General features: G+C 45.5%; 1 protein-coding gene across 3 annotated transcripts in view; it reads right to left on the bottom strand.

The window, feature by feature from the left end:
• Positions 1-26,094, bottom strand: part of LOC119809018 (glutathione S-transferase A2-like) — a 118,657-nt gene that overhangs the window by 91,635 nt on the left and 928 nt on the right. The window contains exons 1-5 of one of the 3 annotated variants that reach the window (XM_038321667.1): positions 9,102-9,200; positions 5,535-5,586; positions 4,355-4,487; positions 2,380-2,521; positions 95-226 (exon numbers count right to left, since the gene is read on the bottom strand). In XM_038321667.1, coding sequence (XP_038177595.1) covers positions 95-226; positions 2,380-2,521; positions 4,355-4,487; positions 5,535-5,586; positions 9,102-9,188 — 546 coding nt within the window. In that variant the 5' untranslated portion in view covers positions 9,189-9,200. Of the gene's footprint in view, positions 1-94; positions 227-2,379; positions 2,522-4,354; positions 4,488-5,534; positions 5,587-9,101; positions 9,201-21,302; positions 21,355-24,578; positions 24,685-26,094 lie in introns of those variants that run through there. The other 2 variants (XM_038321663.2, XM_038321665.2) reach the window with 2 other exon arrangements.

Raw genomic sequence — 26,094 nt, 5'->3', positions numbered from 1 at the left:
CAGTGTGGAAGCCGAAGTGTAGGCCTTCAGGAGCGACAGGCCACCATATCCTCAGAGGCATGTGTGTGCAGCTGCCTCTCTTAGGTGGTCTCACCTTCAGCAGGGGGAAAGAGTCCAGAAGGCTGGAGTCAAGCTCTTCAACATAGAGGAGAACTTCCAGCAGGTGAATGTCCACCCTGGTTAGCCTGTTCCCAACAAGGTAGTCTTGTCCGTGGCTCTTCAAGACCTGCCAAATTAAGGGAGACAGATTAGGAACATATAGGGTTAAGCTGGGGCCACTACCCTTTCCAAGTCTCCCAATGGAGTCTCTGACTCTTCCTGGCAGGTATACAACTGCAGACACAGGCCTATCATGCAAGAGGCAGCATGAGAAGTCAGGCACGCGACCTCCTCTCTAAAGCTCAGGTGACCTTTCTCTGTCATTGCACATTCCATGGCCTTCGCACCGCCACCCTATGTACATTTTCCACATGGGATAAGGGCTTAGCCCCTTGCACATCATGGCTCCTCCCCTTAGTTTGAAATGACAGAGCACCGGGAGTTCAGGACGTTCCTCTCCCTGTCCTGTCTGTTCAGTCCCGTGGGCAGAGGCCTCATATGCAGGGAACATCAGTCTCCAGAGAACACCCTGTGTCTGTCCTCTCCTGTGTCTGCTTTCCTCGGTTCTCTGGAATCTGAACTACACCTGGCTGAGCTACAATACATCCTCCCTGTACAGCATCGGCTCTGACTCCCAACCTTCACTGCGTCATGACTGACAGGGCTGAATTGTACAGGGGGAACTGAGTCGGAGTCTCAGTAACTTTGTACAGACAAGCATGCCAACACCATATGGGACTAATATTGCTATCTGATAGGTGGCTATGAATTTATTTAGCATTTATTTCAACATTTCTGGTTGTGAGAAGATTTAATAATAGCACTGTCTCAGTTACAGTTTATGACATTTACTTAACTATCCCAGCAATATGAAAATCACTGATAACCTAAAGGACAAGCTCTTGCTACATCATGAGCTACAAGTAGAGAAGAATTCAAATGCTTTGTGGTCACCTTATCACACTGTGTATGTCTACAGAGAAAAAATATAATGACCACATTCAGAAACAAAGCCAGGCACGGTGGCACACATTTAATTCAAGCACTCAAGATGCTGAGGTAGGTGGATCTCTGGGAGCTTGAGGCCAGTCCACAGAGAGAGTTCAGAGAGGCAGAACTATATAATGCAGAAATCCTGTAGTAAAGAAAAAGAAGAAAAAGGAAAGAAGAAAACCTAAAACTACAAAAGGAAGCATCAAATGTTCTCAGTAAAGAACTCACTGTGTGCTTGAAGTTCATGAATCACACACCAGAGATGATTCAAGCTGTGTTGGCTGGGCGTTGTGTCCTGTGAGACACAGTCTTGTCTCCAGCGGGCTGTGTGGGGACCTGTGGCTCCTAAATCCCTCACTGCTTCCACAGAGCAGAGGCAGCCGTGAGTAAACTTTCAGTGAATTATAAATGGGGTCAAAGTCAGGTCTCTGACTAATGTTTAGGATGCCCTTATTCTATAGGATCATAGCTTTTTGTTTGTGTGTTTTGTTTTGTTTTTTGAGACAGGGTTTCTTTGTAGCTTTGGAGCCTGTCCTGGAACTATTTCTTGTAGACCAAGCTGGCCTCACAACGATCTGCCTGCCTCTTTCTCCCAAGTGCTGGGATTAAAGTGCACCACCACAGCCTGGATTGGGATCCTAGGTTTGTTCTTAGCTTTCAGTTGACAGAAGATCAAGTCAGTCTGAAGTATTCTTGATCTACATCCAAAGAGAAGCCCCGACTAAGACAGGCACCACATGTACACCGACACCCCTTCATGTGTGGATGTGCATAGCTCTCCTCCCAAGCCTGCCATCTGTGACCCTAACTCCTGCAGGCCAGTGTTCCTTTACATCTCTTCATCAGCCTCCTCCTCTCCCCCGCATCACTGTCCTAGGTCAGGTTCTTCTCCTCCGTCTTTGAAGCTCTCTCCTCTTCTCCTGACAGCCAGTGCTCTCTGGTCTCCCTGTGTGATGTGACAGAATATTTTCCCATCTGTGTTTTTCTGTAGTTTGCCCTGGAATGAAGCCCGGTGTGTCTGCAGGATCTAGGTCCATCTCTGGTGTGGCTCAGCCTTCCACAAATCAGGTCTGGTTATGACCTTGAACCCTGTTGAATGTGGACCACTAGATTGGTGTGACCATGCGGTGCTCCTTCACAGGCCATTTTTATACAGCGTCCTGTGGGCAGGGAGCTTCACAGAGAGGCTCATGGAAGGTCAGTGCGGCAGCACCCTGTCCCTCCCAACTTCTTCCTTTCTCTTGTCCTGGAAACTCAGTGTCCCCAGACTTCAAACAGCCTACTTACATTTTCAAAGGCAGGCAAGTACCGGTTTTTGGTCTTGTCTTTTACCAAGGAGATCTTGGCTTCTCTTTGGTCTGGAGGACACATGACCAATTGTATGATCATTTCAGTCAGATCTACAATCCCCTCTGTATACATGTCAATCCTGAAAGACAGAATTATCCCTATGGTCAATGGTTTTCAGGGATTCACTATTTGATATTTTAATCTAAAAATCAGAGAAATTTACACAGAAAAGTAGTTCCAAAGTTACTCTCCTTTAATCAGTCATTATCTTTTATATTTAATAGATATATTAACTTTCCCTTTAGTATAATTCTGATACACTTTTAGAATTTTTCAAACCCACACATGGCCCATCCCAAGGACAAAGAGCATCACTGGCCCATCTAGAGATGCAGTCGTGATATACTTGATGGTATCCCAGAAGATAATCATCAAACTCTACAAAGGTCTCTCTACAAAGGTCTCTCTCTCTCTCTCTCTCTCTCTCTCTCTCTCTCTCTCTCTCTCTCTCTCTCTCTCTCTCTCCTTTCTCTCTTTCTTCCTCTGACATGATTTGTTCTTGACCACTATGCAAAGATTCTCAGAGCTAACAAGCTATCTCCCAGATAAGCTCAAAACAGAGTCCTGGCTGAGCCCCCAGATGCATCTCTGCACATCTCTCATTCCACTCAGGAGCATCTAGGTGAGTGTTAGATATTCTCCACCTGTTTATCATAAGAGCTCACTCTCCAGCTGGATTCTGGCCGTGCTAACATTTGTCAAGGCGAGCCTATTTTTTCACTCCTTTCAACCACAGCACACACAGACACATACATCCCTTGTTCTAAACTGTATTTCACAAGGTGCTTTTGGGAGAGTTCACTGTCATACTTCCACACACTTCCGGTTTTGGCCCCCCAAAGGTAGTATTCTGTGTTCCAATGCATCTCTTTCATTCTAAGACAGCTGACACCCTCCAATGTTAGCAGAGTCTGATCTTCATTCCCTTCTGACCCCAATCCTGCCATTGTGGCAGCTGTTGCATGAGGACGGATCGCTTCCTTCTTATCCATGGGGAGATGGGAAACATTTCATATGACTGGAGCCAGGATCCTGTGCCCTGGAGTCCGCTCACTGAACATCATACAGTGTTCACGCTTTCCTTTGTTTTGCTTCCCTCACTCCTTCATGTATGTTCATGGCTAAAATCATACGCTGTGCTCCTCTTTCATCTTTTATTGAATATCATGTCTGATTCTGCCATGAGAAAATTATAAATAATGCTGCTAGAAGCATTTCTATTCAACCACTGTTACAACTGAGTCTGTTTTCCACGGAGAAACGTTTCCTGCACTAGGGTTCCTGGCTAGCATCACGTTTAACTTTTGAGCAACTGCAATACTCCTACACAGTGGTTTATGAGTGAAGGATTTTGTCAAGCAAAGTGGGTCCCAGCATGGGTGGTGCAGTCCATAGAACTGCTTTAGTCCTTAATGAAATGCTAGGTAAACCTGGTTCTTGGGAACCTAAGCCTCATTGAGTTGAGCAGTCCACACAACTGGCTGGGAAATCAAGTTTTTGCTCTCCACTATTCCTATATATGGGATGAGCGAGGCAGCTCCTTCACCCTTCCTTTCCTAGGACTCCTCCTCCAGCCTCAAGCCCTGTGTCCTTTGCCCTAAGCTGTTGGCTGAGGTCCAGCACTGAAGCCTTGAGCACCTGGAGTCATGTCACCCCCATGCTCAGACCCTTGGCCACCGTGTTTGCGATTCTGTCCCTGTGCTGTGCTGACAACATCATCCTCAGCCATAGCCACACTCCCCCACATCCACCCCATTGTTCTTCCCTCTCCTCCACGGACTCTTCCATCCTTGGCCTAAGTGGTATAACCAGCCTGCTCTAGACATAAACCCAGCCACCCTCGTGCTCACTGATGGAGGAACCCAAATTTCCTTTGTTTCCCCTTGGAGTAACAACAGGAAAGATATCATACAGGGCTCTCTCCTTCGCGTCCTTCCCATAGAGGTCGTATTTGGTGGCAATGTAGTTGAGAATGGCTCTGGTCTGTACCAGCTTCATCCCGTCAATCTCCACCATGGGCACCTGCTGAAACATCAAACTCCCATCTGTGAAAGAAGAAAGGAAAATGTCTGTGAGATGTCCATGTCTCACTTCTCAGGAGCAGAAAATTTGTATTGAAGTGTCTGAATACGAAAAGGAAAGATAAATGATTGCCTCTCAGTCTTTCAAGCTGAACCCTTTAAGCTGAACCCTTTTACTTTAAGTTTCTGTTTCCTCACCCATCTTCCTTAGGCTTTTGAGTGTCTCACATCCATCTTTATTTCCTATCCAGACACATATTATATTTCTAGTGCATGTTTTCATGTCAGTTCATGTCCCTGTGTGCATTTGGAAGAGGAGGAGGGACAGCAGAGGACCTCCATGAAAACAGAGCTAATATGCTTGACAATCTCATCGTGTTCATGACATTAAGGTGATGTGTGACATTTTCTTATGCAGTGAGCCACCATGAGTTCCCCCGGCCTGTTCTTATGGAGTGATAGTCACTCATCAGTAGCTATGATGAAAACGCTCAAGAAAATCATCCCAGCTGTTTTTCCTCCTGTGATTTAATCAATGGCCATGTACCTGTGTGGTTATTGGATCTTGTGGGTGAAACCCCGCCTGTATAATCAGTGAGAGGGAGCGTGAATGAAATTGCTCACTGATGCAGAAAGAGTGAGAAAACATCTATTCCCAAGTCCCCGGACAAATTCTTTTTTTTTTTTTTTTGAAAGAGAGAATCTTTTTATTTATTAAGTATACAATGTTCTGTCTGCATATATGCCTGGAGGCCAGAAGAGGGCACCAGATCTCATTACAGATGGTTGTGAGCCACCATGTGGTTGCTGGGAATTGAACTCAGGACCTTCGGAAGAGCAGGCAATGCTCTTAACCGCTGAGCCATCTTGCCAGCCCCCGGACAAATTCTTGTAGAAATCTGCACCGCACTTTTATCACTGTCTCCATTTTCAGACCCTTCAGGAGCCCCACCACCTCCATCACATCCCTCCGCCATTCCTGACTGTTCCCACCCATCACCAGGCGACATCACCTTCTGGTAAACTGTGGAGTAGGCACCATATGGAGGACATACAGACACTTGATGTTACCTTTCATTAACTTTTCCATGTCTGCTGGGGCTTCTATAAACTTCTCTTCAAACTAAAAGCAGAAAAAGTAAATGCATTCTCAATAGCTCATTCTGTATCACTGTAGATTTTGAACTTGACAACTACCTGTATTACTAAGTTTTCTGAAGTTGAGACTTACAGTAGATGAAGGAGTCTGATGGTGACCACATGGAAATTCAGATTAAACCCATCAAGCAAAGGTGTCAATCATTACATGCTGCTCATTACTGTAGTGTTCCTACACCCTGACCCACCATGTTCATGCTTTGGTCCTAAGAAGAGAGTGATCTCACTAGAGGGCCAGCACTGGGAGATTGAGGTTTGGGGCTCTCAGGAAAGACAACTCTAATGATATAGAATAGAAGTTTCTATGTCTTCACCATGGCCATTGCATAGACCCAAGATCACCTGAGGTTTTTTTTTTTCTTTAAGATTTAGTATTGCTAATTTTAAGTGTGTGTGTGTGTGTGTGTGTATGCGTGTGTGTGGTCTTGCACATGGGAATACATCCATCTCAGAGGTCAGAGTTCATAGAGGCCAGAGGTTAGAGATTCCATTAGAGATGGAGTGACTTATGTATGGGAGTTGGAAGAAATAGAAGGTTGTCTGCATGTGCAATAAGGACTTTAGAAGCCAAGCCATTACTCTAGCCCCACAGCAAGTTGCTTACATTGTAGGGCTGTTGTTCTGTTTCTAAAAGGTTTGTTTTGCTTATGAAAATTACATGTTTTTGGGTGAGGGTGCACATACCCAATGATGGTCTACTCTGGACTTTTATATAGGTTCCTGGGATCAAAACCCATGTGGCTTAATCTTTAGCCACCAGCCATCTCTCCAACCATCTAGAGTAATTTAAACTGATGGAGGAGAGTTATCTGTCTATGTTACTTTTATTGGTTAATTAATAAAGAAAACTGCCTTGGCCCTTTAAGAGACAGAAAATTAGGTAGACGGAGTAGACAGAACAGAATTGTGGGAACAAGGAAGTAGAGTTGGGGAGCTGCTTCAGGCAGTCTCCATAGTGAGTCTCCATGCTGCTCCTCTCTGAGATGGACGCAGGTTAAGATGTCTCCTGGTAAGCCACACCTCGTGGTGCTACCCAGATTACTAAATATGGGTTAAAGGAAGATGTGAGAATTAACCAATAAGAGGCTGAAACTATGGGCCAGGCAGTGTTTAAATGAATACAGTTTCCGTGTAATTATTTCGGGTGTAAAGCTAGCCGGGTGGCGGGACACAGCCCCCGCCGCTTCATTCTACATTAAACCACTTTGTTCCTTTCACAGTCTAAAGAAATGTTTCAGACGTGAAAGGTTGAAAATCAGCTCCTCCCCTGCGTGGTGAGACAGTTTGTGGACAATCCCATAACCCCACAGATTGGACTGACAGACAATGTAATGACGTCAACAACGTGCACAGCACTCAGATAGGTGCAGGGAGTGGTGACAGTCATCACAGAGGATGGCTGAACTGTGATGGGCTTGGTGGGTGTGAGGGGGTGATGTCAGTGGCAGTCTGTGGGCACAGTGAGCTGGAAGGTCCGATCCAGGGTCTCTAGCGGCCTCTGCCCACTGCCTTCTCAGTCACTATGGACACAGAAGAGGAAGGCTTGTACAGACCCCCCATCCTCTCCTCCTGATCTGAATCAACAGTCCTGTGGCTTAGAACATCCCCTGAGCCACAGAGCTGGTGTACACACACTGGTACCCAATTATTCATGTATTTAAAGAATCCTCCTGGACTGGCACTAACATGTCTCGGCTCTTATGCACTCCTTTTTTCAGAAAGGATCAGCTGAAGCCCTGTTTGGTTAGGAATGGAGGTGGATTCCACAGCTGAGGGAAACACGTTGCCATGACACTGAGGGAGGACACCAAAGTCGCCTCAACAGATACCACTTCATCTTTTAACCTCCCCATTCTGTTCCTGTCTGAGGAAGCCAAGATCTCAGGCAGCTTCCAGGACTTCCTCTCAGGAAATACCAATAGCTGAGCTCCCCTGGAGTGAGCTGGGAAGTGTTTTTCCCAGTGGCGCCTCCAGAGGGCAGCACTAACATCTACCAGAATTTTCTGCTCTAAAGCTGGAAAGAAAACATTTAACCTCAGAATGTTGCTTTCACACTCACTTCGGCCCCTCTCACACTTTCCGGAAAGCTCACAGATGTGGGGCCACCTGAAGATCGGAGCCCCATCTTATTCACCAGCTTTAACCTCCCGATCAGCCCTGCCCCTGGCATTTGAGGGTTCCTAGAAACCGATTACTAAGTGTTGCTGGACTGTGTCAGCTAATGTCCACCGGGTTCATCTCTGTGCCCATCTTCTCTGTGACTGACACGAAGGTCAGACACCCCCAAAGTGTTACACGTCCCTATCACAAACACTTTATCATGAATCTCCAAATGTAAGTACTCTTTTTAAAAAAAAAAATGGTGTCACACCTAAATCAAAATATCATGCCATGACCTGCAATAAGCAATTAATATTGCCTAATAATCAATATTCAAGTTTCCATTTTTATATGTCTTTTTTGTAATTTGATTCAACTTAAATAAGAAAGTAACCGAATAAGTATTTGAATATTTTTTCTATTGAAAACATCTTTTAATATGAGTGTGTTCTTTGATATAGAGCAAAGTAAATTTTTCATTTGTTCAAATCAGTCCTGTCAGGGACCATTTTCCTAAGGATAGATTTGTCAGGGACCATCGTCCTTACAGGGATAGCAGAGGTCATTGTCCTAAGGATGTTTACAGAGAACCCACCCCTCATCCCACTATCTTGAGAGCTATCCATTAACGGAACCCACCCCTTACTCCAATGCTAATGGATCACATCTGTTAACGGAACCCACCCCTTACTCCAATGTTAATTAATCACATGCTTCAGCTTACACCAGGTGCTGGCTGATGACCTTCAGTTACCCCGGCAGAGTTCCTGCCTACCCCTACCTCCACCCCATTCAAGGGTATATAAGCTGTAACTTTCACCCCAATAAATGGAGACCTTGACAATAGAATCTTGCTTGGTCTCCTTCCTCTTCTTCAGCCCATGTCTTGCAGGTTAGTGCCCCTTCAGAGGACCCTGAATAGCTGACCTTGCCGGCGGGGTTACAGTCCATTTCCTTCTTAATACAAGATGACTATAATTTTTTGTGGGGTTGGTTTTCACATTTTTACTGAGGGAGCAACAGGAAAGGGGGCCTCTTCCATCAGGAGATCTATTTACGGTTTCTTCAATCATTCTAGGCTTAGCCCTGCCCTGAGGTCCTGATGGTGGCTAAGCACATTGGGCATGTTCCCATTGTCTCCCACAGGGATGGGGTTTCTGTAGTGTATGGCCTGGTTGATCAAGGTGGTATACTTGGTATAAGGGTTGACTGAGGCATAATTATAGTCCCAACCACCTTGGACTTGGCAGAGTCATGGGCACCAAGACAACTACCATTTAGGGTAAAATTGTGTCCAGATTTCCTGGTGTGGAGCCTCTCATCTTAGAGAAGTATTTAAAACTTGTCATAGGTCCTGTTTCAGAACAAGGCACAACCTACCTCCACTCCTGCTGCAGCCAGGAGCCACCTGATGCACTCCATCCTGCCCCTGGCATTCCAGTAGTGAAGCACGGGCTTCCCAGCCATGGCTGCAACTGTGGTTTCACTGTGAATGGAAAAGCAAAGAGATCAATCCCTGGGAGACTGCGCTCTGGGATACGGTTAGTAATACAGCACTAGGGAAGGGCAGTCTGCCTTCTTTTGCTTGGCCCAGGAAGGTCTATTGAATAATTTCTCATTCATCAGTGAGCACCAACCTGCAATTGTACCAAACAAATCTCAGCTGGTCATATGCCTTCACTTTGAGAACACAGAGAAAGCATTCCGGATCCTATAGTGATGAAGGACTGGGAGCCTGTTGAACTTTGGAAGCAGAGCCATCGTGGAGGGGGTGAGACAAAGTCCCTCTCCAGCCTTTTGGTCCCTGGGTTGTTCACTTCAGAAGCTTTTGATGGCTTCACCCAGGCTGTGCCAAACCCTTGTTCTCCCCACAGGAGAAGGGCCCATCTCTTGGTTGCAGGTCTGTTCCCCACTGCTAGACTGGATCCTGTTCTACAGTACAGAAGGCGGTAGCTGATGCATCAACGTCATATCACAGGGAGTCACTGCCTTTGGTGCACACCACATAACGGGCAGGTGCTCATGTGAACTTCGTGTAACCACCACAGGGTTTGCTGGTGAGGGGCTGCCCCTGTTTCCAGTTTCTAGGAGAGATAGATGTCCATACAGTCATATGAACTCTCCTTTGCCCTGGAGGGTTCAATACTGGGGATTCACAGGGACTCTGAAATGCTGAGGCTTTCAGATCCCTCCCCATATGCAGAACCTTTAACCTCTTGGTTTAGAGCTGCACACTGTCTCAGTGTCCGCTGGTCTTCTCCAGATTAGTGATGGATGCTTTGAACCTTAGCATAGGGTTGGCCGCATAACAGCTGAGGGTCAGAGTTTGGGTTTTACCTCGTTCCTCTACAAACTCATTTCTTCCTGCCATGTCTTCCTACAGAATTTTAAACTGTTTTCTGATCTCGCACTCATTTCCTCATACACACAGCTGTGATTACTGAAAAAGCAACCTTCTCTCTGATATATGATGAAAGGTTAGTCTACATTCCTTGGACATTTCATGATTCAATAGTTCAAGATTTGTAGGGCCCGGGTCTGCCCTTGTTCCTGGGGCTCACCTTGAGGACGGTTTCTGGTCAGATGACTAAGCATCCTGTTTGTTCCTGTGCTCCCTCTGCCCTGCCTGGTGATTTGTTGTAGGGCATTGTTGACTCTATTGTTGGTATGGTAATTTCCCACCTGCCTAGGTGGAAGTCCTTGTGCAGCAGTTAGATATGGTAATTTCCCACCTGCCTGGGTGGAATTCCTTGGGCAGGAGTGGGGTATTTAAGATTTTCCCCAAGGCTAAATAAACGGCATTCGGCTGATCTCCTTTCGAATGACCCAGGTCTCTTTGTGTGTTCTTTCAATCTCCAGGCCCTTGTCCGACTCGCGTAAGGTACAGTGGCGCGCGAACTGTACCGAGGGGGTAACACAGAATCGGGTGTTACAAAGATTCATACTTTATTTTCATTTGCTTTCTTGGGATTACCATGTAAAAACAGGTTGTGTTGTTTGTAAATAAATAATAAGATAGTAATAAAGTAAAAAAATTCTAAGTATGAAATAACCTGCTACTCTGCCATTTAAACAGAATCATCAAAGCAATCAGAATCCACAGGACACAAACAAATGTGGTAGAAATCCAAACTGGGGAAGGGCTTTGGGAGGGAGGCCTGGGAGAGTCTGGGAGAATTCAAGTTCTCAAGTGAGAGGAATCTGCACGTTCTCTGTCACACTGGAACACAATTCAAGAGAAGAACGTTATTGATCTCAGGTTTGCCTGAAAGGGCAATCCAGGTCTACTCCTCACTGTCCTTAATCCCAGGCATATAGATTCTCTTGCAAATACCTTAAACCCCACCCTTCACCTCCCAGACACTGGAGGAGGAGGAAGGGAGAGAGGGAGATGAGGAGAGGGAGAAGGAGGAGGAAGAGGAGGAAGGAACAGAAGAAGGAAAGAGTGAAGACCAGGACAGAGGAAACAGGGAGAAATGAAGAAGAAGGAATGGAGGAGGGGAGGAAGGAGAGACAAAGAGAAGCAGGGGAGGAGAGAGAGCTTGCTACTCAACATTCAGTACAAAATAATTCATATGAACCAGAAACATACGCAGGTAAAGTCAATGGTACTGAGCAGTGAATATAATAAAGTGTGTGTGTGTGTGTGTGTGTGTGTGTGTGTGTGTGTATATATATATATATATATATACACACACACACATGGAAATTACATAATAACACCAGCTCCTTTGTACAATTAATGCTTGCTAAATAAAACATTGAAAAGCTATTTTCACAGATGCAGACATGGAACTTGTTACACAGGTTATAAGAGAGAGAACTGACCTAGTGAGAGTCCAGACTTCTGCTCTGCTCAGCTCCCCAGCTCCTGCTCCACATGAGTGTGGAAGCTACTTTAATAAGGTAACCATTCTCACCAACGGGGTGGGGCCCCAGAGCCACTCCTGTGGACTCACGTAGAGTTCAAGATTCCAGATTTTCACGATACACTGGGAAGTTGACAAATCAGGGAGGGGCACACAAGCCACCACCCTAGAGTGCCTACTTTCTAGTTACAGTTTGCATGACACTGTAACATAAGCGAGCCGGATATTGAAAGAACACACAAGAGACCTAGGTCATTTGAAAGGAGATCAGCCAAATGCCATTTATTAAAAATTAGGAAAAACCTTAAATACCTAGCTGCTAAACAATAGAATACCCTCCAGGCAGGTGGGATATTACCACGCCCAAGGTGGAGTCAACAATGCCCTATAGCTAATTACCATGCTGGGCAGAGGGAGCACTGGGACAAACTGGATGTTTTAGATGCCTGGCCAGAAACTGTCCTCAAGATGAACACCAGGAGCTGGGGTAGACCCATGGGCCCTACACTCTAATGGACATCTGAATCCTTCAATGTTTTCATTGGTTTAAAGCTCCTGTGCCTCTAAGTAACTTCTCATGCGTGTTCCTGTGAACAACCCTAATGAAGCACATTGCTCAGAAGAAACAGAAAAGGGACAGAAGAAACACAGGAGGGAGGACGGTGCTAGAAGCATGAATGGTGTCACAGAGTCAACCACGAAACCCTCAGCTATGATAAGATGTGACTTATATCTACTGAATTTGGGGGAAAGTTTGTGAAGTAGCCTTAAATTACATAATTAACACATTGCCTCAAATTCAAGGCTAAGTTGGAGGTCATGTTACAAGATCACAGCTTGCTGTATCTGATGATAATGCTAATATCCTGTAATAGAATATTTGTCTCAACCTTTGTCCTGTTTTAATCAGGAACTGAAGGGCAGAAAGGAATTTCACAATTCACACTTAACTTCACCTGGATGACCATCAACACACTGTCCCAGCATGCTCTGGGTCTCTGTGCATCTGTGCATCCTGCAGTTACTGCTGCGGGAAAGCTGTCATGTCACCATTAGCAAAGTCACTACAAGACAATGAGAATTACAGTTACTTCATGCCAAGTTCAGACTCAGGGATCTTGTCCACAAGCAAGGGCATCTGTCACTGACTTCACTCACAGACCCACAAGTTCACTTGCGATTTTAGTTATAAACATTGGTCCATAGGTCTCGGGCTATTAATCATTGCATGCTGATCTCGGTGGCTTCAGAGATGCACGTCACTGCCTGAGTCTGCACATCATCCCAGTGTCCAGCGCTGGCCCCTTTGTATCCTGCTGTGCACTGCTAATTTCTCCTCAGCTGTAGAATCTGCTCCACTGCTCTACAAACAGCTGGCAATGCAGCTGTTATTTATGAGCTAGCCTGGTTATTTATCGTAGTGACCTAATTCGTTCCACCTACAATAAAGTTTCTTCTACTTGACCCATTCTGTGTGTAAGACTTTCCCCTGAGTTTTCCAATTGGAACATTAAGATTTTCAATTCTGCCTTCATTTCAGCTTGAGCTCTCTTCAATATTCCTATCTCTTTATTGAATCCATTTTTTTTAAATCCTGGGTTGTCTTCATTATTTCCATCAGTCTTATGATTGTGTTTTCTTGGGCATTGCTCAAGCATTTATTCTCTTTAAATTTATTGAGTTATTTCTTCTCTTACACCAATTCTGTGGTGAACTGTAATTTCTGTATTAAGAATGTCTGTGATTTGGGGTTGATTTTCACTGGAGAACATTTTATAGGACTGGTGGGTTTGCATGGGGAAGATACTGCCTTCATCTTTTATATTGTTTGTATTGTTTTCCATGGGAATTGGGTGTGTAGAATTCTTTTGTTGGTTCTGTATCTGATGTGGACATGGCAGGCTGGCACAAAACACAGAATGTGTGGGAATGGCTCAGACCAGACATTGGATATGGTGTGGGAGGGATGGATCAGGGGATAGTAGGAGTTTGGGTGCGAGGGCCTCTACAACCACCACAGCCAGCAGAGTAAGAACCTACAGGAGGGAAGAAAGGAGTCTAACCCTGAGTAGTTTATTTTGGGCATACGTAAGCACAGCACAATTTGGTGAAAAATTTCCTGGTGATAAACTTAATCCCCGGGGCACACTAAAGCATAAGACAAAACTACACCAAGACTCTTTGTGAAGTACAAGTGACATCTTCCCTAAACATGGGTTCTATAGATTGACAAGCTCATGATAAGGGTCTGGTGGAGGATCTGTTGTGATCTTCAATACATAGTTCAAAGGTCACCAGGATGTTAACCACATATATTCCCAGCCTCCTGAGTGGGAAATAGGTAATACATTCCTTTCTTTGAAGGGACAAGCCTGTGTGTTTGGCATTCCTGGTTCCTAGTGCTTCTCTGTGAGCACAAGGGCCTCTGTGCCTCCCACAGCTGGGGAGGGTCTGACGTGTGTGCAGATGTGCATGCTGGCCCAAGCTGGAGGTTGATGGCAGTGGGAGTGGAGCTCACCAGAATACACCAGGGCAATGGTGTGGAGCCCAGGCTAGATCTGAGGAAGGGGAGGTATGCAGAAAGTAGGATTAGAAGGATACACCAGGCTAGACGGCAACAGAAAATGTTCAGGACAGAACTGGGCATGGAGGTTTGATATTGCATGGAAAGGGTAAAGTCAGGGGTTCCAGTGGGGGCAAGGACAGAATATTCTTCTGCACTTTTTCAGAGAGGGCATCACTATTCTGTAGCTCTGGCTGTCCTGGAACTCATCATTTAGACCAGGCTGGCCACGAACTCACAGAGGTCCATGTAGTTCTGCCTCATAAGGGCTGGGATTAAAGGCCTGTACCACTCCACTTGACGAAAGACAAAGCTTTTTCAAGAAAATTTTCTGTTATTGTTATTTTGCTGGAATGTGTGTTTTCCTGTTCTTTTGCTTTTACCATTAAAATAACTTAAATTTTTATTTTGTGTATTGATGTGTTTTGCCTACAGGTATGTATGTGTATCACAGGTGTTTTGAGCACAGAGGCCAGAGGAGGACATCGGGGTCTCTGGAGCTGGAGTGACAGATGGTAGTGAGATGTCCTGTAGATGCTGGGCCCTAACCTGCGTCCTCTGCAAGAGCAGCTGTGCCTGTCACCTCTCAGCCAGCTCTCCAAGTTCTCCCTCACTAGTTTAAATTTTTAAATTGTTTTCTATGTTAGTTTTTTCTTCTTTAAAAAAGTCCTTTTACTAGTTACCCAATTCCTGCCCCTCAACTTGCAGTCTTTCTTATCCTAGCTTTTCTTTCTTCCTTTCTTTCTTTCTTTCTTTCTTTCTTTCTTTCTTTCTTTCTTTTTTATTTTTGGACCTTAAATATTTCTTCTTTATTTTTTCCATTTTTCTTTTAATTTCTTTCTTTTGTAGATTAATTTTACTTTTAAACATTTTGAGTAATTCTACAATGTTGTTAGTCACTTCTTTCCTTTTGTTAGTGTTCTTCTTCTTTAGTTTTTCCTCATTTTTACAAGCTTTGCTTTGATTTGAAGGGATTATTGTTTGCCTTCTTCTTCCTTAGTTATATCTGCAATCCCAGCTCAACAGGTTGAAGACATGAGATGCACATACCATTTGTTGATAATTATTAAATCACAAGAACTAGGATGAACAATTGCTCTTTATTATTTAATAACATCAATGACCAGCGTCTGTGGACTCTAACAATGCACCTTTACTTAATGTTAAAAATCTTCCTGGCCTCTTCAATTTGTTTTGCATTAATGGGAGGCTTTCTCTGGCTGCCAGGCTGCAGGAACTTCTTCACATTGGGCAGGCTGCTGATTCTGCTCTTCAGAGCCTGTAATCCAGAAAACACAACCTTGAGAGTCAGAACTGCTCAAGTACACAGTCAAAACACATGAGCCCACAGAACACGACCAACTGCATCCTTGCAACAGGTCCAGAGTAAACGTGAGAAGAACGACAAATCCATGAGCTAGAAACCATAGCTCAGCACAATTTCCTTAAGACCTCCTTTGACACCCAGTTGCCTTCTCCTCAGGCCCCTGGACACAGCCTGTGCAGAGTGTGGTGCAGAGCACAGAGCACAGAGCACGGTGTCTCTCAGGTGTGAAAGCAGAGAACCAGAGATAAGTGAAGACATGGAAAACTGAGTAGGAACTGGGGGCAGAAAATATCAAAGTCTGACCAGGAATAACTCACAGTCAGTTTTCACACTGGAGATAAGGATGGGGTCACTTGGGGGGGGAAGGGGGGAACAGCATGGATAGACCGTGGAGAGGGAAGCACAGTGCTGAGAAGCCAGAACTGAGGAAGGGGGGCAGCATGACAGAGACCAGCTCAGACACTGCGTGTGCAGAGACAGGCCACATGAGATGGAAGATGAAGGCCAGAAGCAGCCTGCAAGGAACAGGGGTCCAAGCAGAGAGCTGTGAGGTCCTGTCTTTAACAAAGCAAAAATATATTCTTGGGATACTAGCCTCAAATCTCCATTCACAAAAAGATTATTTTCATGCCTGACCAGTGTCCAGTAGCTCTGTTTGGAGGCTGAATGGTGGGCCCTCAGCAGCCCAGAGGCATATTATATTATATTATTATATTATATTATATTATATTATATTATATTATATATTCTCACAGCCATGAGTGTGCGGCTGCCTCACTGAGGTGGTCTCACCTTCAGCAGGGGGAAAGGGTCCAGAAGGCTGGAGTCAAGCTCTTCAACATAGAGGAGAACTTCCAGCAGGTGAATGTCCACCCTGGTCAGCCTGTTCCCAACAAGGTAGTCTTGTCCGTGGCTCTTCAAGACCTGCCAAATTAAGGGAGACAGATTAGGAACATATAGGGTTGAGCTGGGGCCACTACCCTTTCCAAGTCTCCCAATAGAGTCTATGACTCTTCCTGGCAGGTATACAACTGCAGACACAGACCTGTGATACAAGAGGCAGCATGAGAAGTCAGGCACGCGACCTCCTCTCTAAAGCTCAGGTGACCTTTCTCTGTCATTGCACATTCCATGGCCTTCGCACCGCCACCCTATGTACATTTTCCACATGGGATAAGGGCTTAGCCCCTTGCACATCATGGCTCCTCCCCTTAGTTTGAAATGACAGAGCACCGGGAGTTCAGGACGTTCCTCTCCCTGTCCTGTCTGTTCAGTCCCGTGGGCAGAGGCCTCATATGCAGGGAACATCAGTCTCTAGAGAACACCCTGTGTCTGTCCTCTCCTGTGTCTGCTCTCCTCGGTTCTCTGGAATCTGAACTACACCTGGCTGAGCTACAATACATCCTCCCTGTACAGCATCGGCTCTGACTCCCAACCTTCACTGTGTCATGACTGACAGGACCGAATTGTACAGGGGGAACTGAGTCAGAGTCTCAGTAACTTTGTACAGATAGCACATGAATGTTGGGCAGACGAGCATGCCAGAACCATATGGTGCTAATCTTCTTATCTTATTTTGGCTATTTATTTAACATTTATTTCAACATTTGTAAGAAGATTTAATAATAGCACTGTCTCTGTTACAGTTTATGACATTTACTTAACTATCCCAGCAATATGAAAATCACTGATAACCTAAAGAACAAGCTCTTGCTGCATCATGAGCTACAAGTAGAGAAGAATCAAAATGTTTTGTGGTCACCTTATCACACTGTGTATGTCTACAGAGAAAAAATATAATGATCACATTCAGAAACAAAGCCACACATTTAATTCAAGCACTCAAGATGCTGAGGTAGGTGGATCTCTGGGAGCTTGAGGCCAGTCCACAGAGAGAGTTCAGAGAGGCAGAACTATATAATGCAGAAATCCTGTAGTAAAGAAAAAGAAGAAAAAGGAAAGAAGAAAACCTAAAACTACAAAAGGAAGCATCAAATGTTCTCAGTAAAGAACTCACTGTGTGCTTGAAGTTCATGAATCACACACCAGAGATGATTCAAGCTGTGTTGGCTGGGCATTGTGTCCTGTGAGGTGAGACACAGTCTTGTCTCCAGCGGGCTGTGTGGGGACCTGTGGCTCCTAAATCCCTCACTGCTTCCACAGAGCAGAGGCAGCCGTGAGTGAATTATAAATGGGGTCAAAGTCGCGTCTCTGAGGAATGTGTAGGATCCCTTATCCTCTAGGATCAGAGCTTTGTTCTTAGCTTTTACTCAACAGATCAGCGCACTCTGAAGTGTTCGTGATCTACCTCCAAAGAGAAGTCACGACTAAGAGAGACTATGTGTACACTGACACCCCTTCATGTGTGGATGTGCATGGCTCTGCTCCCAAGCCTGCCATCTGTGACCCTAACTCCTGCAGGCCAGTGTTCCTTTACATCTCTTCATCAGCCTCCTCCTCTCCCCCGCATCACTGTCCTAGGTCAGGTTCTTCTCCTCCATCTTTGAAGCTCTCTCCTCTTCTCCTGACAGCCAGTGCTCTCTGGTCTCCCTGTGTGATGTGACAGAATATTTTCCCATCTGTGTTTTTCTGCAGTTTGCCCTGGAATTGAAGCCCGGTGTGTCTGCAGGATTTAGGTCCATCTCTGGTGTGGCTCAGCCTTCCACAGATCAGGTCTGGTTATGACCTTGAACCCTGTTGAATGTGGACCACTAGGTTGGCGTGACCATGCGGTGCTCCTTCACAGGCCATTTTGATACAGCGTCCTGTGGGCAGGGAGCTGCAGGAGAGGCTCATGGAAGGTCAGTGCGGCAGCACCCTGTCCCTCCCAACCTCTGCCTTTCTCTTGTCCTGGAAACTCAGTGTCCCCAGACTTCAAACAGCCTACTTACATTTTCAAAGGCAGGCAAGTACCGGTTTTTGGTCTTGTCTTTTACCAAGGAGATCTTGGCTTCTCTTTGGTCTGGAGGACACATGACCAATTGTGTGATCGTTTCAGTCAGATCTACAATCCCCTCTGTATACATGTCTATCCTGAAAGACAGAATTATCCCTATGGTCAATAGTTTTCAGGGATTCACTATTTGATATTTTAATCTAAAACTCTGAGAAATTTACACAGAAACTAGTTGCAAAGTTACTCTCCTTTAATCGGTCATTATCTTTTCTGTTTAATAGATATATTAACTTTCCCTATGGTACAGTTTTGATACACTTTTAGAATTTTTCAAACCCACACATGGCCCAACCTAAGGACAAAGAGCATCACTGACCCATCTAGAGATGCAATTGTGATATACTTGATGGCATTCCAGAAGATAATCATCAAACTCACTCTACAGAAGGCACTCAGCCCCCCCCTCTCTCTGTCTCTCTGTCTCTCTGTCTCTCTCTTTCTTTCTGTCTCTCTCTCTCTGTCTGACATGATTTGTTCTCAATGACTAAGCAGAGATTCTCAGAGCTAACAAGCTATCTCCCAGTTAAGTTCCAAACAGAGTTCTGGCTGGGCCCCAGATGCGTCTCTGTACATCTCGCATTCTGCTCAGGAGCATCTAGGTCAGTGTTAGATGTTCTCCACTTGTTTGTCATAACAGCTCACACTGCAGGTGCATTCTGGCTTTGCAAACATTTGTTAAGACATGCCTATTTCTTCACTCATTTCAACCACAGCACACTCAGACACATACATCCCTTGTTCTAAACTGTATTTCACAAGGTGCTTTTGGGAGAGTTTCACTGTCATACTTCCACACACTTCCAGTTTTGGCCCCCCAAAGGTAGTATTCTGTGTTCCAATGCATCTCTTTCATTCTAAGACTGCGGACACCCTCCGATGTTAGCAGAGTCTGATCCTCACTCCCTTTGGATCCCAATCCGGCCCCACTGTGGCAGCTGCTGCAGGAGGACTGATCTGCTTCCTCCTTATCCAGGGGGAGATCGGGAACATTTCATATGACCAGAGCCAGGAACATGTGCCCTTGAGTCCGCTCACTGAACATCATACAATATTTACTCTTTACCTTTGCTTTGCTTCCCTCACCCCTTCATGTATGTTCATGGCTAAAATCATACGCTGTGCTCCTCTTTCATCTTTTATTGAATATCATGTCTGATTCTACCATGAGAAAATTATAAATAATACTGCTAGGAGTATTTCTATACAAATACTGTTACAGCCCAGTTTCTATTTCCCATTGACAAATATATTTTGCACTGGGATTCCTGGCTAGAATCATGTTTGACTTTTGATCAACTGCAATACTCCTACACAGTGGTTCATGAGTGAAGGATTTTGTCAAGCAGAGTGGGTCCCAGCATGTGTGGTACAGACCATAGAACTGCTTTAGTCCTGAATTATATGCTTCAGGTAATCTTGGTCTTTGGAACCCTAAGCCTCATTGAGTTGAGCAGTCCACACAACTGGCTGGGAATCCTGATGCTTGCTCTGCACTGTTCCTACTCCTGGGACGTGGGAGGGAGCTCCTCACCCTACCTTCCCTAGGACTCCTCCTCCAGCCTCAAACCCTGTGTCCTTTGCCCTAAGCTGTTGGCTGAGGTCCAGCACTGAAGCCTTGAGCACCTGGAGTCATGGCTTCCCCATGCTCAGACCCTTGGCCACCGTGTTTGCGATTCTGTCCCTGTGCTGTGGTGACATCATCATCCTCAGCTGTAGCCACACTCCCCTGCATCCACCCCATTGCTCTTCCCTCTCCTCCATGGATTCTTCCATCCTTGGCCGAAGTGGTATAACCAGCCTGCTCTAGAAATAAACACTGCCACCCTCTTGCTCAATAATGGAGAGACCCAAATTTTCTTTCTTTCCCTTTGGAGTAACAACAGGAAATAGACCATACAGGGCTCTCTCCTTCGCGTCCTTCCCATAGAGGTCGTATTTGGTGGCAATGTAGTTGAGAATGGCTCTGGTCTGTACCAGCTTCATCCCGTCAATCTCCACCATGGGCACTTGCTGAAACATCAAACTCCCATCTGTGAAAGAAGAAAGGAAAAGGTCTGTGAGGTGTCCAAGTCTCACTTCTCAGGAGCAGAAAATTTGTATTGAAGTGTCTGAATACGAAAAGGAAAGATAACTGATTGCCTCTCAGTCTTTCAAGCTGAACCCTTTAAGCTGAACCCTTTTACTTTAAGTTTCTGTTTCCTCACCCATCTTCCTTTGACTTTTGAGTGTCTCACATCCATCTTTATTTCCTATCCAGACACATATTATATTTCTAGTGCATGTTTTCATGTCAGGTCATGTCCCTGTGTGCATTTGGAAGAGGAGGAGGGACAGCAGAAGACCTCCATGAAAACAGAGCTAGTATGCTTGACAATCTCATCATGTTCATGACATTAAGGTGATGTGTGACATTTTCTTATGCAGTGAGCCACCATGAGTTCCCCCGGCCTGTTCTTGTGGGGTGATAGTGACTCATCAGTAGCTATGATGAAAACGCTCAAGAAAATCATCCCAGCTGTTTTTCCTCCTGTGATTTAATCAATGGCCATGTACTTGTGTGGTTATTGGACTTTGTGGGTGAAACCCTGCCTGTATAACTCAGTGAGAGGGAGTGTGAATGAAATTGCTCACTGTGATGCAGAAAGAGTGAGAAAACATTTATTCCCAAGTCCCCAGACAAATTCCTGTAGAAATCTGTACCCCATTTTTATCATTGTCTCCATTTTCAGACCCTTCAGGAGCCCCACCAACTCCATCACATCTCTCTGCCGTTCCTGACTGTTCCCACCCATCACCCGCCAACATCACCTTCTGGTAAACCCTTGAGTAGGCACCATATAGAGGACATACAGACACTTGATGTTACCTTTGATTAACTTTTCCATGTCTGCTGGGGTTTCTATAAACTTCTCTTCAAACTGAAAGCAGAAAAAGTAAAGCATTCTCAATAGGTCATTCTGTATCACTGTAGACTTTTGAACTTGAGAGCTCCCTGTGTGGTAGTACGTCTGCTGAAGGTTAGACTTGCAGAAGATATGAAGGATCTGATAGTGACCATATGGAAATTCAGATTAAATCCATCAAGCAAAGGTGTCGATCAGTACACGCTGCTCATTACTGTAGTGTTCCTCCACCCTGACCCACCATGTTCATGCTTTGGTCCTAAGAAGAGAGTGATCTCACTAGAAGACCAGCATGGAGAGATTGGCTGTGGAGGTTTTGGGCTCTCAAGAAAGCCAACGCTAGTGAATATAGAATAGAAGTTTCTATGTCTTCATCGTGGCCATTACACGGTCCCCGTGAACACCTGGATTTTCCATTTTTCTTTAAGATTTAGTATGGTTAATTTTAAGTGTGAGTATCTGTGGTGTGCTGTGTGTGTGTGTGTGTGTGTGTGTGTGTGTGGTCTTGCACATCGGAATACATCCATCTCAGAGGTCAGAGTTCATAGAGGCCAGAGGTTAGAGATTCCATTAAAGATGGAGTGACAGGCAGTTATTAACTCTCATGTATGGGAGTTGGAAGAAATAGAAGGTTGTCTGCATGTGCAATAAGGACTTTAGAAGCCAAGCCATTACTCTAGCCCCACAGCAAGTTGCTTACATGCAGGGCTGTTGTTCTGTTTCTAAAATATTTATTTTGTTTATGAAAATTACATGTTTTTGGGTGAGGGTGCACATATTCAATGACGGTCTACTCTGGACTTTTATATGGGTTTCTGGGATCAAAACCCATGTGGCTTAATCTTTAGCCACCAGCCATCTCTCCAACCATCTAGAGTAATTTAAACCACTTTGTTCCTTTCACAGTTTAAAGAAATTTTTTAGTCATGGAAGGTTGAAAATCAGCTCCTCCCCTGCATGGTGAGACAGTTTGCTGACCATCCCATAACCCCACAGATTGGACTGACAGACAATGTAATGACGTCAACAACATGCACAGCACTCAGATAGGTGCAGGGAGTGGTGACAGTCATCACAGAGGGTGGCTGAACTGTGATGGGCTTGGTGGGTGTGAGGGGGATGATGTCAGTGGCAGCCTGTGGGCACAATGAGCTGAAAGGTCTGGGACAGGGTCTCTTGCGGCCTCTGCCCACTGCCTTCTCAGTCACTATGGACACAGAAGAGGAAGGCTTGTGCAGACCACCCACCCCCTCCTCCTGATCTGAATCAACAGTCCTGTGGCTTAGAACATCCCCTGAGCCACAGAGCTGGCGTACACACACTGGCAACCAACTATTCATGTATTTAAAGAATCCTCCTGGGCTGGCACTAGCGTGTCTCGGCTCTTATGCACTCCTTCTTTCAGAAAGGATCAGCTGAAGCCCTGTTCTTTTAGGAATGGAGGTGGATTCCACAGCTGAGGTAAACACGTTGCCATGACACTGAGGGAGGACACCAAAGCCGCCTTCACAGGACACCACTTCATCTTTTAACCTCCCCATTCTGCTCCTGTCAGAAGAGGGCAAGATCTCAGTAGCTTCCAGAACTTCCTCTCAGGAAATACCAATAGCTGAGCTTTTCTGGAGTGAGCTGGGAAGTGTTTTTCCCAGTGGCGCCTCCAGAGGGCAGCACTAACATCTTCCAGAATTTTCTGCCCTGAAGCTCAGAATGTTGCTTCCATGCTCACTTCGGCCCCTCTCACACTTTCCTGAAAGCTCACAGATGTAGGGCCACCTGACGATGGCACCTCTGCTTTACATCCTACCTATGCCCTCCCGACCAGCCCTGCACCTGGCCTTTGAAAGTCTCTACAAACCGATTACTGAGTGTGCTGGACTGTGGCAGGCAGTGTGTTTCTGTCTTCTGTGTCAGAGCTCCCATTTGTCCTGTTTATCTTTAACTTAACTCTATTGAACATCTCTTGTATAATTTACCCCTTTTCATAGTTTTTATTTTATAAGAGTGAGGGGGAGTTAAGGGCCCATGCAGACCAGAGGCGTGGGCACCCTCTGAGGCTAGAGTAGCGGGCAGTTGTGAGCAGCCTGCGTGGGTCCCCGGCAAGGACACCATGGGGTTTTGACCACTGAGCCATCACTTCAGTCTCCTGTCCCCTTGAAGCCATTTTTATCATGGAAATTTCTGGTTCTGCGCTGTAAAACTACACACAAGATGCAAAGATCCTCCACCCGTCAATCACCAGCTCCAATAACCCCCAGCTAATGTCCACCGGGTTCATCTCTGGCCATCCTCTCTGTGACTCTGACCTTAATGTCAGACTTGAGGTGTCAAACGTCCCCATTACCAACACTTTACCATGAATCTCCAAGTGTAAGTACTCTTTATTAAAGAAAAGTGTCACAGCTAATATCAAAATATCATACCATAACCTGCAATAAACAAGTAGTATTGCCTAATAATCAATATTTAAGTTTCTATTTCCATATGTCTTTTTTTGTAACTTGATTCAACTCAAATAAGAAAGTAACCAAAAAAGTATTTGAATTTTTTTCTATTGAAAACACCTTAGCCGGGTGGTGGTGGCGCATGCCTTTAATCCCAGCACTCGGGAGGCAGAGGCAGGCGGATCTCTGAGTTCGAGGCCAGCCTGGTCTACAAGAGCTAGTTCCAGGACAGGCTCTAGAAACTACAGGGAAACCCTGTCTCGAAAAACCAAAAAAAAAAAAAAAAAAAAAAAAAAAACACCTTTTAATATGAGCATGTTCTTTGGTACAGAGCAAAGTAAATTTTTCATTTGTTCAAATCAGTCCATTTCCTTCTTAATAGAAGATGACTATCATTTTTTGTGGGGTTGGTTTTCACATTTTTGCTCAAGGAGCAACAGGGAAGGGGGCCTCTTCCATCACAAGATCTATTTACGGGTTCCTCAACCATTCCAGGCTTAGGCCCTGCCCTGAGGGTCGCAATGGTGGCTAAGCACATTGGGCATGTTCCCATTGTCTCCCACAGTCATTGGGTTTCTGTAGCATATGACCTGGTTGATCAAGGTGGCATACTTGATATAGGAGTTGACTGAGTCATATTTATAATCCTGGCCATCTTATCTTGGCAGAGTTGTGGGCACCAAGACAACTACCATTTAAGGTAAAATTGTATCCAAATTTCTTGGTGTGGAGCCTCTCAGTTTAGAGATGTATTTTAAACTTGTCATAGGTCCTGTTTCAGAACAAGGCATAACCTACCTCCACCCCTGCTGCAGCCAGGAGCCACCTGATGCACTCCATCCTGCCCCTGGCATTCCAGTAGTGAAGCACGGGCTTCCCAGCCATGACAGCAACTGTGGTTTCACTGTGAATGGAAAAGCAAAGAGATCAATCCCTGGGAGACTGCGCTCTGGGATACAGTCAGTAATACAGCACTAGGGAAGGGCAGTCTGCCTTCTTTTGCTTGGCCCAGGAAAGTCTATTGAATAATTTCTCACCCATCAGTGAGCGCCAACCTGCAATTGTACCAAACAAATCTCAGCTGGTCATATGCCTTCACTTTGAGAACACAGAGAGAGCATCCCGGATCCTATAGTGATGAAGGACTGGGAGCCTGTTGAACTTTGGAAGCAGAGCCATCATGGAGGGGGTGAGACAAAGTCCCTCTCCAGCCTTTTGGTCCCTGGGTTGCTCAGTTCAGAAGTTTTTGATGGCTTCACCCAGGCTGTGCCAAACCCTTGTTCTCCCCACAGAAGGGCCCATCTCTTGGTTGCAGGTTGTTCCCCACTGCTAGACTGGATCCTGTTCTACAGTACAGAAGGCAGTAGCTGATGCATCAACGTCATATCACAGGGAGTCGCTGCCTTTGGTGCACACCACATAACGGGCAGGTGCTCGTGTGAACTTCATGTAACCACCACATGCTGGTGAGGAGCTGCCCCTGTTTCCAGTCTACAGGAGAGACAGATGTCCACACTGTCACACGAGGAGGAAACCCTGGTGAGTGCAGCTCAGTTCCTGCACAGGGGACCCACATACTGGGTCCTGCCGCTCAGTGGGCTGGAAGTCAGCGTCATGGCTCATGGGCTGTGTCTTCAACTTGTGATGTGATAGGAAATTTCAGAGTCTGTATTTTAAAATGGACTCTGTGTGTGTGTGTGTGTGTGTGTGTGTGTGTTTGTGAGTGTGTGTGTGTCTGTGTGTCAGTGCCCATGGCTGAAGTGGCTAAGAAGGCTAGAAGAAGACATCAGGTCTCCAGTGCTGTGGGCTCCTCTTACCAGTTCAGCATCACCAGGCCTCAGCAATATTCTGACCCCTCAGACATCGGCCTCCCTGCCCTCGGGTCACAGGTGCTTCTCTTGGACACCTGACAGTTTCCTACAGCGCTGTATAATGGTCTGTTCTTTTTGTCTTTCTCTTTGCTTTTCTCTGTTTTCTCCGTGAACTCTCCTTTGCCCTGGAGAGTTCCATACTGGGGATTCACAGGGACTCTGAAATGCTGAGGCTTTCAGATCCCCCCCCCCCATATGCAGAACCTTTAACCTCCTGGTTTAGAGCTGCACACTGTCTCAGAGTCCGCTGGTCTTCTCCAGATTAGCAATGGATGCTTTGAACCTTAGCATAGGGTTGGCCGCATAACGGCTGAGGGTCAGAGTTTGGGTTTTACCTCGTTCCTCTACAAACTCATTTCTTCCTGCCATGTCTTCCTACAGAATTTTAAACTGTTTTCTGGTCTCGCACGCATTTCCTCATACACACAGCTGTGATTACTGAA

The sequence above is a fragment of the Arvicola amphibius genome, chromosome 3 (assembly GCF_903992535.2).
Source record: "Arvicola amphibius chromosome 3, mArvAmp1.2, whole genome shotgun sequence".
NCBI lineage: Eukaryota > Metazoa > Chordata > Mammalia > Rodentia > Cricetidae > Arvicola > Arvicola amphibius.
This window is presented reverse-complemented; position numbering and strand designations above follow the sequence as displayed.